This window comes from Mytilus trossulus, chromosome 7 (genome assembly GCF_036588685.1).
Source record: "Mytilus trossulus isolate FHL-02 chromosome 7, PNRI_Mtr1.1.1.hap1, whole genome shotgun sequence".
Classification (NCBI taxonomy): Eukaryota; Metazoa; Mollusca; class Bivalvia; order Mytilida; family Mytilidae; genus Mytilus; species Mytilus trossulus.
In genome coordinates this window covers 74,913,994-74,930,588 of record NC_086379.1, presented here as the reverse complement: position 1 = coordinate 74,930,588, position 16,595 = coordinate 74,913,994, and the positions used below count along the sequence as shown (strand labels likewise).

The following is a 16,595-nucleotide window of genomic DNA, read 5'->3' as shown; positions in this document are numbered from 1 at the left end:
CAAATCTTAATTCAACATATTTGACATGTTCGTATATTCTGTTTTTCAAGATGGAAAATGATATTTTTTTTTAATTATAGGCAACTTTTTCTGTAACAACGGTAAATGTATTAGTAACAGATGGAAATGTGACGGGGAGGATGATTGTGGAGATTATTCTGATGAAATAGATTGTGGTAAGTAGGTCACTATGACCAACATATTGTCTTGTTAAAGCATTATAAAAAAGTCGATTTAAGATGGAAATGAGATTCAGAGGATGATTGTGGAGATCATTCTGATGAAATAGATTGTGGTAAGTAGGTCACTATGACCAACATATTGTCTTGTTATAGCATTATAAAAAAGTCAATTTAAGATGGAAATGAGATTCAGAGGATGATTGTGGAGATCATTCTGATGAAATAAGATTGTGGTAAGTAGGTCACTATGACCAACACTTATATTGTTATAGCAATAAAAAAAGTGTTAGTAACAGATGGAAATGTAATTTGGAGGATGACTGAGGAAATTATTCTGATGAAAGAGACTGTGAAGTAAGTGGCTCACTATGACCAAATCTAAGATACTTAACGTATAGGAAACTTTTGAATTGCATCAATAAAAAACACAACTTTACCTTTATATACATCTCAGTCAAAATTGTTCATTTACAATTCCTGTCGACACTGATATTGTGAATGTTTTGCTGCTGAAGGTTGGTGCTTCTCTCCAGACACTCTGGAAACCTCCATAAAAACTGACCACTAGATAAAAGCCAAAAGCGCTAAAAGTGCTGTTTGTCAACGTATATTTGTTCCGCCTAACAGAAGTTCCAATGGAAATTTTGTTATAAACAGTGTCATGATATCTATTCCTTTTGGTACAAATATTCTATACCATTTATTCTGTTAGGTACATAATTACTGTAATATTTATTCCTGTGGAAATAATATTCCAGAATATATTTTCCTTTTGGAACTTATATTATGAAGGAACTTCTATTCCGTGACATGTTAACCGTCAAAGTAGTATATAAAATCACTGACATTTCTCCAAATAATGTAAGTTTAGCTTCACCATTGTTGCATCCAGTGATAAAACAGCAGAACAAAGAATTGGTCCTATAAGGCCATGTAAGTTTTGTATACATAGTTACAGTTGCAGTTCTTTTAGAAATTTCATCCATTTACACATACTGTTTATTTTATAGGCAATAAGTGTCATACAGTTTTGACAGTACCATCAGGAACCATAAGATCAAGTAACTATCCTAATCCATATACATCTTCATCGGTCTGTCTGTGGACCATCATGGGAAGAGAAGGAACCAATATTCTGCTGGAGGTAATTAAAACTTAGTTATGTATTTTACATACATGTACATTTGTACTAATAAAAAAAAATCATTTGAAAAACAAAATCTTTATGCTTTTGTCCAACACAGTATCTAGTTAGTAGAACTATTTGTATGATTTCTATTCCATATTATATTTTTTTAATGAATTAATCTATGAAATAAATATAAACAAACAATAAGACAACTTAAATATCAAGCAATTGATTTTCTCCTAACCACAGGATGAAGTTACAGAAAGATAGAAAAGACAACTATAATGTATACTGAAATATCAATTCATGCTAATTTAAAAACAAAAAAGTCTTTCTGTACCAATATTATTTGATGAATAAAGAAAATTATATTTGGAATGTTTTCAGGTTGAGGTTTTCAATACAGAGAAGAATGCTGATGTAGTGGACATCTTGGTAGGTGGCAAAACAGAAGCCACTGCCACAGCCATAGCTAGACTATCTGGAAGTTTGACAGGAACTCATCGCTACCGTAGTTACAATAATTATCTGATAGTTAGGTTCATCACTGATTCAAGCAGTGAGAAGACAGGATTTTCCCTTAAGTTTCAAAGCCGTAAGTATTGATGACTTTTTTTTAGACATTAATATTAGGGTTTAAACAATATAGTCTGAAGATTGTTTGTTAAAAATGACAAAAAGTACAAAAACATTTGAGTTTCAACATAGTGTGTATGTATTGTTTACCTCTACATGATTTTGATCTTCTGGGAATTGTCAAATTTGCAACCATATCTCCTTATTTTTATGAAACTTTATTTTCACATTAGCTTTGTTTAGAACAAATTTATTAAGTTCACACAGGTTATTTTCCTGAATAGATAAAACAACAAATAAACGTTCTTTTCATTTTAGTTGATGATGGTACTGCTTCTTCATTGCCAATAACCGCAATGGACACTGTCTCTACATTAACTCCACCTTTGTTTCCGGCCGCTATTGCAACAGCATATTTAGGAAGCCAGGACTATGTGTGGATAATAACAGCTCAGAATACCAAAAAAATAGTCACCATTGAGGTTTGTTTTTAATAATTACCCTTTCTTCTGAAGCAGTATCATAAATGATCATTCTGTCTGTAAGTCCATTCTTTGTTTGTTTGGTCATCCCATTCCCCCTAACATTTTATATATATTATTTATAAACGAGAACTGGATTTCAACAAAATTTCACCGGGAAATTCTTGCAAGATGTTTATAGCATAAACTTAATATTATGATTTTGTTTTAAAGAACAAAAAAAATTTATTTTATACAAAATGTGGAACATAACACCACACAATCTATTTACTAGATTATTTTTTCCAAGAGAAATATATTTTTGATCATAATTTTTTAAAATACTGATTTACTATAATGTTGTTTGAACTGGATTTGTTATGATAATTTTATTTTCTTCATTTAGAGATTATCAATTGACTTGTATATGGGTGATTTTATCAACATACTTGATGTTTTACTTTGTTTAGAGACTATCAATTGAATTGTATATGGGTGATTTTACCAACATACTTGATGCTTTATTTTGTTTAGAGATTATCAATTGACTTGTATATGGGTGATTTTACCAACATAATTGATGTTTTACTTTGCTTAGAGACTCAGATCTATCAATTGAATTGTATATGGGTGATTTTATCAACATACTTGATGTTTTACATTGTTTAGAGACTATCAATTGACTTGTATATGGGTGATTTTATCAACATACTTGATGTTTTATTTTGTTTAGAGACTATCAATTGAATTGTATATGGGTGATATTATCAACATACTTGATGCTTTATTTTGTTTAGAGACTATCAATTGAATTGTATATGGGTGATTTTATCAACATCCATGATGGAGATTCAGCCACAGACCCAATGTTAGCTTCATACACCTCAAGTAATAATGACAATACTCCTATGGATCCTAGTGCTAATGAACCTCAGACAGGGCCTCGGATAATATCATCAACTGGTAGACATATGTATATTATATTGAGAACACACATGAGTACAGCAGGGATTGGATTCCGTTTTAGTTACTGGCAAGGTAAAATATATTCATACATAAGTTACTTCTTTTTGGAGAAGATAGGGATGTCCACAAAGACTAAATTATCAAACCAATGGAATAGTGAGTGAAAAAATAACTGTCGTATTTCTGACTTGGTACAACTGATGGGTTAAACCTGGTTTTATACACTTGCTCTTTACAGAGACTGGTCAGTAATGTGCCTAAATACACCTCAAAGTAAAATGTTCATAGACCTACATGTTTCGTATAGGCTTGTATTCAGACATTGGTATCCTTAAAACATAAAAATATCAACCCAAACACATACTTTTTTTTCTATCCACAAGAATAAATGAATCCACACCCAGGAAAACACCACTGATGTGTGTCTTAACTTTTTGAAACTATAAGTAAAGGATTTTTTTAAATGCAAAACTTCCAAGGTGATATAAGGTTCATCTCCTGTGTTTTCAAATTGAGTTCATGCTTTGATCTTTATTTTCCAGGCTGTGAGGTTACCTTGACTACAGAGACAGGTGAAATTTACTCACCTGGATACAAGAAATCAATTAATTATGCTAATTATCAGACATGTTCCTGGAAACTAGAGATACCGAGTGGTAAAGGTGTTACATTATTTTTCTCAACTGGTGCAGTGTTAGAAGATAATAAAGATTATTTACAGGTAATTGATTAAAAGTATGAACAATTTGTAAATATGTATTGATTTGAATAGAAAATTGAAATGAGCAATTTGTAAAACAGACAGCAACCTGACCAAAGAGCAAAAAACAACACAATGGTGTGACACCATTGGGTTTTGGATGCTACTTAAAACTTTGAAATATGAAAATGAACCAAAATTTAAAAAAAACATGTTGAAGATTAACAGTTTAACGCTAATTTTGGACAGGTTATATTAGGCCCTAAAGAAATACGTCATATCCTTTAAGTTTTCCAAGTGATTTCTGCACTTTGTTTAAAAATGGGCCAGAATATTAAGTATTCAGTAAAACAAGGTATATTTGTTTCTGTTTTAGGTGTACACTGAAAGTACTGATAGCACAGGGACCGCTGTCCACAGTGGAAGTGGTTTTAATACTGCTTCATTTAATTCCAACCCAATTATTTACTCATCTAATGGAAAAATGTACTTCAAGCTTACTACAGACTCTGTAGTCAACAAGAAAGGGTTCTATGGTGTTTATAGTGTCGGTTAGTATTAATTATTTATGATTGTGGAATTCACCAACCTTGAGATACTTTGTTAAACTAAATTTTTTATTTGTCTATTTCAAAGATGTATACAGGAATATTGGTACATTGTAATTTAAAACAACTATAATAGTCGAATCCACAGTATAATATTGATTTATCATTATTTGAAAGGCTACATAAAAATAGAAATAGACATATCCTGTCCAACCACATTAAAAAAATATTCGGGAATGAAAATACACTAAATATTTAATTTGAATTCATCATAAAACTATATATTATGATGAATAGAATACTATTAGAAATATTCTTCGAAATCTCCGACCTGCTTCCATAGTAAATGCAATATTATTTGTTTATTTTCAGATTGTCCAGATCCTATGTTTAATAACGACACCACTGTGATTGGTCCAATGAACTGGAGATATCGTGATAGTATAACTGTGTCATGTAAACAAGGATATTCATTTGCAGCGGATATGTTTACACAAAGTTCGGTTCAGTTAACATGTCAGTATGGTGGTACCTGGAGTCGAACCATCCCCAGGTGTCAACGTAAGCATTTTATATAAGACTTATGACTATTTACAATACAGTAGACTCAGGCCAATCGGATACCCAAAAATGTAAGCTAAAAGTATCCAATTGTCTGATATATTCAATTAGCAGACGGACATATATTCCTCCAAGATTGTTTTTTTTTTAAATAGACAAAAAAAACCAAAAAAAAACACAAACGCAACTGCACAGCATTGTAAAAATTAACTAAACTCCATTAAAATGATTTCCAATGCATATTGAGCCATGAATATAATTTTTACTGGTATCCTAATTTTCATGTCTTGTCTCCTACCCAAATTATAATTTTAATTATTTTTTTGACATTATTTTAGCTGTATATTGTGGACTACCACCCGCTGTTACCAATGGATATTACTTTAACTCTACTGGAGTAGTGTATGAAGAAGAGGTCCAATATGAATGTTTTCCAGGATTTAATATGATATCTAATTCAGTAGTAAAATGTCAATCATCTAAGCAGTGGACAAACCAACCTTCATGTCAAGGTTAGAATTTATTTAATCTTATTTATATTGCATTTATTTGTTTGTCAAATTAAATCTGTCAGGTCTGTCAAAATGTTTGACAAATATTTAAATTCAGGAACAAAACTGAAAATAAAACAAGGTTGGTATAAGATATTGTGACAATAAACTGTACAGCATAATGATTACTATAAATTCTGAAATATTGAGATGTTTATATTATTTCGAGAAATGTGACAGAGTTATTATTAAAATATATGATAAACACATTCAATGTTCACTTTGAAATCAAGAAATGAAATAAGTTTTTCTGTTTATTCTGTTTTTTTAGGAGCAGTGTGTCCTACAGCAACTCAAGTACTGAATGCTCAGAGAACAATTGTGTCTGGTGACCTTACATCATATGCTTCTATCATAAGATATGACTGTAATGATGGATATGAATTAGTTGGTGAACCCATTTTATTTTGTCAATCAGACAACCAGTGGTCAGCTAGTTTACCATCATGTATAAGTAAGTATGTTTTATTCAATCAGGCCATTAGTCTTTGAGTCTTTGAGTCAATATATAGTTTTTCTAATCATCAGGACAAACATTCAAATCTTACATTTATTCTGCATAATAATTCAAGAATAGTTGTGAGAGTTTAATGTCTTAAAAAAAATCATAATGCCTGTGAAAATTAAAATTAATTGCCACCTTCAATTTAAAGCATCTCTAGTATGCTTATTGTTTTCGGAGGTTACATATTGAAGAAATTTATGTATGATGTGTGATTTAGAATATTAATCTATTATTTACAGAACTACGCTGTCCTTTGCCAAAAATCATGAATGGTCAACTTTCGCAATCTACATTCCCACAGTACGAGGAGCCGATTTCTGTTACATGTGATCAGGGATACAGTATAAATGGAACAGCTAATCTCGTTTGTAATGAAAACCAGACGTTTGGAGATTTACCAACATGTGACAGTAAGTGACCTTTGACTGTAATTGATTTGATTGATTTGATAACACTTTGTCCATGAAGGAATTATAAATGGTTTATCAAAACAACCTATAGATAAAAGAAATTATATAGATATGAATTATAACCATGACGATAGTCAATATTTAAGTTCACATATTATATTGATATCATGGATTTTTGAAGTTTAAGTTTTTATACATCCATTTTCAGGAATTATTTTGATAAACTGTTATCTGTCCATCCATCTTTTTGTCTGTGCACCTGTCTTTACTTCCATCCATTGTCAACACCTTTTAAAATAACTTGAAAATATTTTTTTCAAATTTTAGGATTTTTTTCATTGAGCAGTTTTCATAGAACTTTGTTGGCTTGTCTATGGAAATAATTTTATTTTTGTTTTTTCATGAGTTTCTGGTTTTACATTGCAGAGTTATGGAACTGTCAAGCTAAAAGGGTGTTACTGTGTATCATGCGCTCATAGCACAGCTCTTAATTTAAAAAAAAAATCATTTATTAGTTTCCTCTGAAAAAAATGAGACAACCTTTTAAAATGCCCTTGGTGTCCATTTCTTTTTGCAAATTAAGGTGCATTTTTAAATACATTTCTCAGAAAATGAAGTGAAAATATAGTGTTAATTCATTCAAATAATATGCGACTGTTTATTTTGCTCTACAGATATTGATGAGTGTACTGGATCACCATGTGCTCAGAATTGCCATGACAACATCGGTAGTTTTATATGCTCCTGTAATTCCGGGTATTTCCTGAATCCAGATAAAAGAACTTGCGGCGGTAAGTTTTATTGATACTTAGGATTTTTTTTTTTATAAATAGTAAACAATTATTATCTACAGTTTGTCAAAGAGCTTAGTTAAGGTGGTACTTTACACTACAGGGAGATAACTCTGTAAAGTCAGCTAAACGTTTTAATTTCGTTGTGTTGTAAAGGGAATATTAAGCTTCTCAATGGTCAAAATAGGTGTTTGTCAAACTGCTATATAACCAGTGTAATTTTTTCTGACAAAATGGTTGGTTCATAATTTTTTTAAATTCTTATATTTTTGTTAAAGGGTCAAAGTAAATACTTAGTCAAAATTTTATGAAAATTACACGAGCCAAATTAATTTTAGGGAAAGTGTTGGATACCACCTTATAAGAATGAAAAAAAGACTATGAAACCTTTAGAATTTTATTGTAAGGGAGTGAACTATCTTTTCATTATTTTAGTGGAAGAAAATTACAGAAAATGTAATAAGATTATTCTAGAATAAAAGAGTTCTTAATGCATTTATTTCCTTTGATACTATTCAAAAGTTTGATTAACCAATCAAGTTGTTGTATGAATGTCATTGGATTTCATGATGTTTGACATGATCTATTTTTAGATGTATTGGAATGTGACATGGCAAACCGTGGAGGATGTGATCATACATGTACTGACGTACCAGGAGGATACCAGTGTAGCTGTAATACAGGCTATGAACTCTTTACCAAAGATGGCACTGCAAACTTCACCCTTCATATCCCTGAGAATGGTGAACTAGAGGGGGATGTAAAATACCTCAATCATACATGTGTCCGTAGGTTGATTAAAGTGTTGTCTGCTCAAAGTTAACTGTTAATTTTAAATTCCAAGAGAACATAATTTATCTAAGTGTAGTCATTAATGTCTTTTGAAATATATCATTTGTATGCTTTAGTAAAGTCAAAAGATATAAGTTCAAGTTTTGCGCAATGTTTCTTATAAGTAAGTTATTAGGAAGTTTTTAAAAACTGCCTTTACTGTTTCAATAATGTGACAGTTAATTTCTTCTTTTGATATTTTATTGATCTTCAAAAGGTCAGCAGTGTATTTGAACCTTTTTTTTTATTCTGTAAATGTATTAATCAGGCTAATAGCAAAATTTTCCAAAATCTGTTACAGAGCCAATTTACTGTACCTTGACCATAAATCTGTTACAGAGCCAATTTACTGTACCTTGACCATAAATCTGTTACAGAGCCAATTTACTGTACCTTGACCATAAATCTGTTACAGAGCCAATTTACTGTACCTTGACCATAAATCTGTCTGTGTCTGTAATCAATACTAGATGTAATGTATTTTTTTCTGCTCAGTTTTAATTGGTGTGATTAGCAATAAACAATTATTCTTTTATATTCTCATGTATAAGACAAAGATAGATTGTATCATTTTTTTTCAGGTCGACTTTGTCCAGATCCACAATCCATAGACAATGGCATCCTTCTGACACATCGACAAGATCATCACTTTGGTGATACTGTAGAATATTCCTGTAACCTTGGTTACACAACATCCAATGCTAAATTGTTTACATGTGACAGTAATGGACAGTGGTCACCGTCAGTTTTTCCAACATGTCAAGGTCAGTTATCCCTTAGTTTACCTTATTTTCAGTATGATATACAGAATTTACTTGAATCTTTTAAGGTATTTTTTTCTATTTAGTAGTTCTTAGACATGCTGCAAATATCTGTTAGACAGTTCTCTTGTGACAGTGAACTCATAATTAAGGTCTTACCTAACACTACAGGGAGATAACTCTGTACAATCAGCTCAAAGTTTTAATCATGTTGCATTGTTAACACAATATTTAACTTCTCAATGATCAAAATTAGTGTTTGTCAAACTACTATATAACCAATGAAAATTTTCTGAAAAAAGTGTTTGGTTCTTATTTATTGGCCAAAGGGTCAAAGTAAATATTTTGTAAAAAAATTTTGAAAATAAATTAGCCAAATTAATTTTAGTCAAGATGTTAGGAACCACCTTAAGACATGATTATCAAACTTTGTTATAGTTTAAGAAATAGTATAATTTAATGCTTTTCATATGGTAGGTTTAAGTATTACTATTTCTATTTTAGCAGAGGGCAATCTAATAAATTGACACTTCTAATGTTATCATATGTTCAGAAAAATCCAGAAGAAAGTTTATAGGGCAAAATATTAAGGATCCAAACATCATCAGAGAAAGGGGAGGGTAGAGGAATCCTGGGTACCCTGAGAGAACTTCAACCTTTGACAGGAAAACAAAAATCCTAGTCATTTAAGATAAGATCAAAAGCACCTGCCACATGCATGGTTTAAAAATGACAACCTCAGTGTTATCAGGCTAAATATACATTAGATGAACTATTTAGAACACTCATCCACTAAGGTCCCTGTGATTATATGAGAAAAATGTAAGAGTAACCTCATCTATTGTATAAATTATTTTGTAGCTGTTGTTTGCCCCGTGGACAACTATAATTCTCTCAGCTTGACCAATGGTCCAAATTCTGTTAGTCCTACAACTAATGTTCCATTTGGAGACATGCTGACCATTAACTGTGAAGTAAATGGTAAAACAGACTTTACCAAGGAAAGGAAATGTATCTACAACATGACATCAAATTCTTACTATCTATATGGCAATGATTATGAATGTGGAGGTTAGTATAACACAGACAAGGGGGGAATAACTAAGGTAAATGGTAAAACAGGCAAGGGGGGTAACTGTATGGTAAATGGTAAAACAGACAAAATGAAAAACTAAGATAAAGGGGCAACTGTCAGGTAAATGGTAAAAAGTAAAAACACAAAAATACTGAACTTCGAGGAAAATTCAAAAAGGAAAATCAAAAATCAAAAGGCAAAATCAAGAGTCCAAACACATCAAACGAATGGATAAAAATAGACAAGGGGGATAATTATTAGGTAAATGGTAAAACACATCAAAGCCATTTTAAATCCTTTTTAGCTCAAGTGAGCTTTTCTCATCACTTGGCGTCCGTTGTCCTTCACCATCATTGTCATTGTCGTCGTCCATCATCGTTGTCATTAACTTTTTCAAAAATCTTCTCCTCTGAAACTAATGGGCCAAATTAAACCAAACTTGACCACAATTGTCATTTGAGTATTTTGTTTTAAAAATGTGTCCGGTGACCTGGTCAACCAACCAAGATGGCTGTAATGGCTAAAAATAGAATATATGGGTAAAATGTAGAAACCAAAGCATTTAGAGCAATTCTGAATTGCTGCCCCTGAATTGGTAATTTAAAGGAAATTTTGCCATTTTTGATTACTATCTTGGATACTATTATAGATAGAGATAAACAGTAAACAACAATGTTAAGCAAAGTAAGATCTACAAATAAGTCAACATAACCAAAATGGTCAGTTGACCCCTTAAAGAGAAATTGCTCTTTATAGTCATTTTTTGCCAATTTTTCTTAAATCATGTAAATTTTTGTAAACTTTAACAAAAATCTTCTCCTCTGAAACTAATGAGCCAAATTTAACAAAACTAAGCCACACTCATTATTAGGGTATCTTGTTTAAAAAATGTGTACAGTGACCCAGCCAACCAACCAAGGTGGCCGCTATGGTTTAAAATAGAACATAGGGGTAAAATGTAGATTTTGGCTTATAACTCTGAAACTGAAGCATTTAGAGCAAATCTGACAAGCAGTTAAATTGTTTATCAAGTTAATAGCTATCTGCCCTGAAATGTTCAGACAAATTGAACAACGGGTTGTTTGGTTGCTATGTCTTTTGTTTAATACATGTATGCACATAGACCAAGGTGAGCTACACAGGCTCTTAAGAGCCTTTAGTTTTATTTACCTGAACTATTTTTATTTTTATGCCCCACCTACAATAGTAGAAGGGCATTATGTTTTCTGGTCTGTGGCTCTGTTCGTTCGTTTGTTCGTTCGTTCGTCCGTCTGTTCGTTCGTTCGTCCACAGGTTAAAGATTTTGGTCAAGGTAGTTTTTGATGAAGATGAAGTCCAATCAACTTGAAACTTATTACACTTGTTGCTTATGATATGATCTTTCTAATTTTAAAGCCAAATTAGACTTTTGACCCCAATTTCACAGTCAACATAACATATAAAATGAAAGTGGGATTTTCAGGTTAAAGTTTTTGGTCAAGGTAGTTTTTGATGAAGCTGAAGTCCAATCAACTTGAAACTTAGTACACTTGATGCTTATGATATGATATTTCTAATTTTAAAGTCAAATTAGACTTTTGACCCCAATGTCACGGTCCATGGAACATAGAATATGATAGTGCCAGTGGGGCATCCAGGTACTTTGGACACATTCTTGTTGAATTATATTTTATCATATTGCATATATAAAGATATCAGCTTTTGGGGTTGAGTTATTATAAAAATTGATAATCCAATAAGTTGAGTGGTCTGAATATAAAAGGTGGTACATACCTGAACAGATAAGAACAGAACAAGAGGGATAATTGTAATGGTTAAGGGTCAAACAGACAAGGTGAATAACTGTAAAGTAAATGATAAAACGGGCAAGGAGGACAACTGTAAGGTAAATGATAAAACAGACAAGGGGGATAACTGTAAAGTAAATTGTAAAACAGACAAGGGGGATAACTGTAATGTAAATGGTAAAACAGACTAGTGAGATAACTGTAAGGTAAATAGTAAAACAGACAAGAGGGATAACTGTAAAGTAAATTGTAAAACAGACAAGGGGGATAACTAAGGTAAATGATAAAACAGACAAGGGGGATAACTGTAAAGTAAATTGTAAAACAGACAGGTGGGATAACTGTAAAGTAAATGGTAAAACAGACAAGGGGGATAACTGTAATGTAAATGATAAAACAGGCAAGGAGGATAACTGTAAAGTAAATTGTAAAACAGACAAGGGGGATAACTAAGGTAAATGATAAAACAGACAAGGGGGATAACTGTAAAGTAAATTGTAAAACAGACAATGGGGATCACTGTAAAGTAAATGGTAAAACAGACAAGGAGAATAACTGTAAAGTAAATGATAAAACAGGCAAGGAGGATAACTGTAAAGTAAATGGTAAAACAGACAAGGGGGATAACTGTAATGTAAATGAGAAAAAGGACAAGGGGGATAACTGTAAAGTAATTTGTAAAAGAGGAAAGGGGGATAACTGTAATGTAAATGGTAAAACAGACAAGGTAGATAACTGTAAGGTAAATGGTAAAACATCAAGGAAAGGAATATCCTTGAACAAACTTGAGTACAAGGTACACATTCAATTAAATATGCTGTTACAATTCTTGCAAGATTAGTTCAATTTATAAATGTATTTTAATGAACACTATCTATTTTGTAGTTATTGATTGTGGAAGTCCTGGAACCGTTCTTGGAGCCAATTTCCTAACACCTGCAAATACAAGATATGGGGGAAAATTCACATTCTCATGTTCCACTTTGTACAGTGTTAGAGGTAAAAGTACAAATGGAGCAACAGACACAGAGGTCAACTGTGAAGCAGACGGTCACTGGGATCTAGGAAGTTTACAGTGTGTAGGTGGGTGGAAATGTTTGACCTTAAAGAAATCAGTATCAGACTTAATCAATTTTGTATCAAATTAAAAAAAAATACACTAATGGATGGAATAATTTTTTCACATTGCTTTATTATTTTATAACTGATTATTATTGGTTTCATAATTATTTTCCAGAAACTTGTTTCATATGACTTAAATAAAAAAATGCATGACAAGTGATACAGTTCTTCTGATGATTTAAACATTGATATTCTATCAATCACTAATTGTAAAATTTGTTTAATTTAAGGAACAAAGTGTGAAGACCCAGGATATCCTGCAGGTGGCTCTTTAACCATTAATGGCTTTGATCAAAATGGTTATGTGACATTTAACTGTGGTAGACCTGGTTATGAGCCAAACAGAGATTCTGGTATTGAATGCCAGTTGAACCAGTTTAATAATGCACTAAAATGGAATGATACAGTACCTGATTGTATTGGTTAGTTATTATACATTTACAATAACTTTAGATTCTTCCTCAGGGTATATGAATTTTCCAAACTAGTGTAAAATTCTGTACACCCCTGATTATACCAAGATAAGTTATATTATGATGTTAATCTATGTATATAAACTGGATATATTTAGCCAGCTGCAAGACTTGCCTTCAAATGTTAATTCTTTGTTGAAATTGAACAATGGGTTCCTTGTGTTAAACATAAACTGTATGCTTATTTCAGTATAGCATACTAGTTAAACATTATTTAGTGTGCATTTTTCATCACTTGGCCTCTGTTGTATCTCATTCTCATCACCCTGCATTTCAACCAAAATGGTCAACATGTCTAAATATAGAAAACAAATTGTGGCTGTAGTCCTCATTGACTCCTTATTGAAGTATTTGCCCTCAAAGACAATTAATACATTTTGTTTGTTTGTATTTAATGGCATATTTTCTTTAAAAAACTATTATAGATATAAAGACACTTTAAAAGTTGCAAAAATGATCCACAAGACATATAAGTCAACATATTAAATATAGCCAGTTGACTTATTGTCCTTTATTGACGATATTTAACAATTTTTTGCCTATTATCTGGAAAAGTATAGAGAGTTAGATATAAACTTTCAATTTCATAAATGATCAGCATCACAAGATTTGAAAATAGCCAACTTGGCCTGAAATCATCACCTTACTCTTACTTTGGTAGTAGTTGCAGATTGAGTGTTTCTAGATGAAAGATTAGGTGAGCTGAGGAAATCATTTCTTATATAAAAAAAGGAAATGATACCAATATACCTATGAATGTTTTTTCATGCAGCCTAATTTATGAAAAACTTTTTTCTTTTTTTTTTCAGATGTAACTAAACCTGCGTTTTTAAACTGTCCACAAGATATGATTGTTAATGCTTACACTAATCCTTCGTTTTTGAATCCATCCGTTTCTGATAACTCTGGTGGAATCAAGGAATTTACAGTGGTACCGGAGAATGCCAATACAACAATGACAATAGAAAGAGCAGAACAGACAGTAACTTACAGGGTCATTGACCATGCTGATAATGAAGAGACTTGTAGCTTTAAAATAACTGTCAAAGGTATGCTCTATTTATATTCACTGTTTTTGCTATCGCTAGTATAAGTTATACTGTTTTACCTTTTACAAATCTCTGGGGGGTTTAGCCTCGTCCCCTATGGTTTTACTAACCCTTAATTGATCCATAGGGGGTCAGTATTGAAATGTACAATGAAATACAATAACTTTAATAGATGACGTCATCATTAATAGTAGATGTCATATAATGATTGCCCAATGAATGACTGCTACAGATCTGTAGGGGATAACTATGTGATGGCTTTAAACCAATCACAATGTTCTCCTGAGATGCGATAATGATATTTATTGATTTAGTTTTAAACTATTTTATTGTATATTTATAGAAGGTGGTCGTTGGAATTCTTTTATGTTTCCTGAATAGCATAGTTGACACATAAAGTTGCGTGTTGAAAATATTGAAAAATTGAAAAATTGAGTAAACCAAGGCAATGTTATAATTGATGCTTTAACCATATACAGCCAATAGGTATAGGCAGATGTGGCATGAGTGCCACTGAGACAAAGCCCCAAAATTTATAAAAGTAAACCATTATAGGTCAAGGTACGGCCTTCAACATGGAGCCTTGGCTCAAACCGAACAACAAGCTATAAAGGGCCCCAAAATTACAAGTGTAAAACCATTCAAACAGGAAAACCAACTGTCTAATCTATATAAAAAAATGAGAAACGAGAAACATGTATAAACTACATAAACAAACAACAACTACTGTACATCCTATTACTGATTTAGGACAGGTGCAAAACCTGCTTAAGAGACAAACAGCATAAAGCAAAAACCTGTGTTAAAAGACCACCAATTTTTGATCCATCTGTAGTACATTTCATACAAATTGAACCTGTATTAATAGACCTTATTTGAGATCTTGAGAAAACTCTAACAGATAGATAAATACTTTGAATAACAAGAATGATCAAACATATTTTTCACACTTTATATAATTTGAGATATATTTGCCAATAAACAGTTATATTTTTTATGCTTAAGGTTGTTTTTTTTAAACTTTGTAGATGAGGAACCTCCAAGAATCACCAATTGTCCTTCCAGCAGGATGGAATATGTTTCAGCCCCAGGAGAAACAAGGACAATCACAACAGTAGATCCTGCTTCAATAAGTGCTCAAGATAATGATGGTGGGGCTATTGTGCCCTCTGTGTTTCCTCCCACCTTCACAGTTAATGCTAACCAACTTGGACATCAGGAGGTAACTGTGACAGCATCTGATCAAGCTGGCAATTCTGATGTTTGTACTTTTGATATTGATGTACAAGGTGAGACAACGTATGTAATGGAAAATCATACTCTATGCCAGTGGCGGATCCAGGGAGGGGGTGTACTTTTTATGGATGTGCAATGCATTGGAATGGGGACATATAGTTGAAACACCTCCTTTATCCTGGGTTGGGCACCCCCAATTTAAAAAATGGCTGGATCTTCCCCTGCTCTATACAACTTGTTTATGAAATTGATACTTTTAACAGACCATTGACATACCTGCTAACTTTTCAAATTCATTATAGAGGAGTTTAAGCTCTAGAGAACCTAATGTGTACCTGTACATGTCATTATTGTATACTTATTGACTGGGTATGACTGGAATAGTATGTTTATTATCCCCAAGGTGAAACCATTACTCTAAGGCGTAGCCAAGGGCAATAGTTGTATCCGGGGGGACAAGAAACTTACTATTCCAGGGATTTCAGTTAATAAGTGTTTTATTATATTACAGCAGACAATAAATGGCGGTGATAAATCAACTATCGTAATATATAGAGCAGAAACCCAACCATAACGTTTAATTCATAAATTTTCTGAAATCCTGAGGCTATGTCTGGCATTACCATCAACCCAAGGTAAAAAGTGACATTGTAACTCCCGCGGTATTTTCAAAATCCTCCAATTTCGTAGCTGTATTGGAAATTCCCTGAAAGTTTGCAGTCAAATAGTTTCATTGAGGTCCAATGGTTAGAAACTATTGACAGGTCCAATAGTTCAAAGTTTGCAATTTGAAAAAAATAGTCAAAATATTGTGTACTTATTTTATATAGAAATTGAGAACTGAGGTACATGTATAATAAACTTATTTAGAACATCTATGG

At 32.1% G+C, this 16,595-nt stretch overlaps 1 protein-coding gene across 2 annotated transcripts in view; it reads left to right on the top strand.

Moving 5' to 3' along the window:
* Positions 1-16,595, top strand: part of LOC134725806 (uncharacterized) — an 88,642-nt gene that overhangs the window by 16,079 nt on the left and 55,968 nt on the right. For both annotated transcript variants that reach the window (XM_063589973.1, XM_063589974.1), the window contains exons 7-25: positions 81-176; positions 1,193-1,326; positions 1,699-1,906; positions 2,206-2,369; positions 3,146-3,386; positions 3,857-4,035; positions 4,391-4,565; positions 4,935-5,123; positions 5,462-5,635; positions 5,946-6,128; positions 6,419-6,589; positions 7,264-7,380; positions 7,974-8,168; positions 8,793-8,975; positions 9,834-10,043; positions 12,720-12,917; positions 13,187-13,378; positions 14,239-14,478; positions 15,507-15,767. In XM_063589973.1, the coding sequence (XP_063446043.1) occupies positions 81-176; positions 1,193-1,326; positions 1,699-1,906; positions 2,206-2,369; positions 3,146-3,386; positions 3,857-4,035; positions 4,391-4,565; positions 4,935-5,123; positions 5,462-5,635; positions 5,946-6,128; positions 6,419-6,589; positions 7,264-7,380; positions 7,974-8,168; positions 8,793-8,975; positions 9,834-10,043; positions 12,720-12,917; positions 13,187-13,378; positions 14,239-14,478; positions 15,507-15,767 (3,510 nt within the window). The remainder of the gene's footprint in view (positions 1-80; positions 177-1,192; positions 1,327-1,698; positions 1,907-2,205; positions 2,370-3,145; positions 3,387-3,856; positions 4,036-4,390; positions 4,566-4,934; positions 5,124-5,461; positions 5,636-5,945; positions 6,129-6,418; positions 6,590-7,263; positions 7,381-7,973; positions 8,169-8,792; positions 8,976-9,833; positions 10,044-12,719; positions 12,918-13,186; positions 13,379-14,238; positions 14,479-15,506; positions 15,768-16,595) is intronic.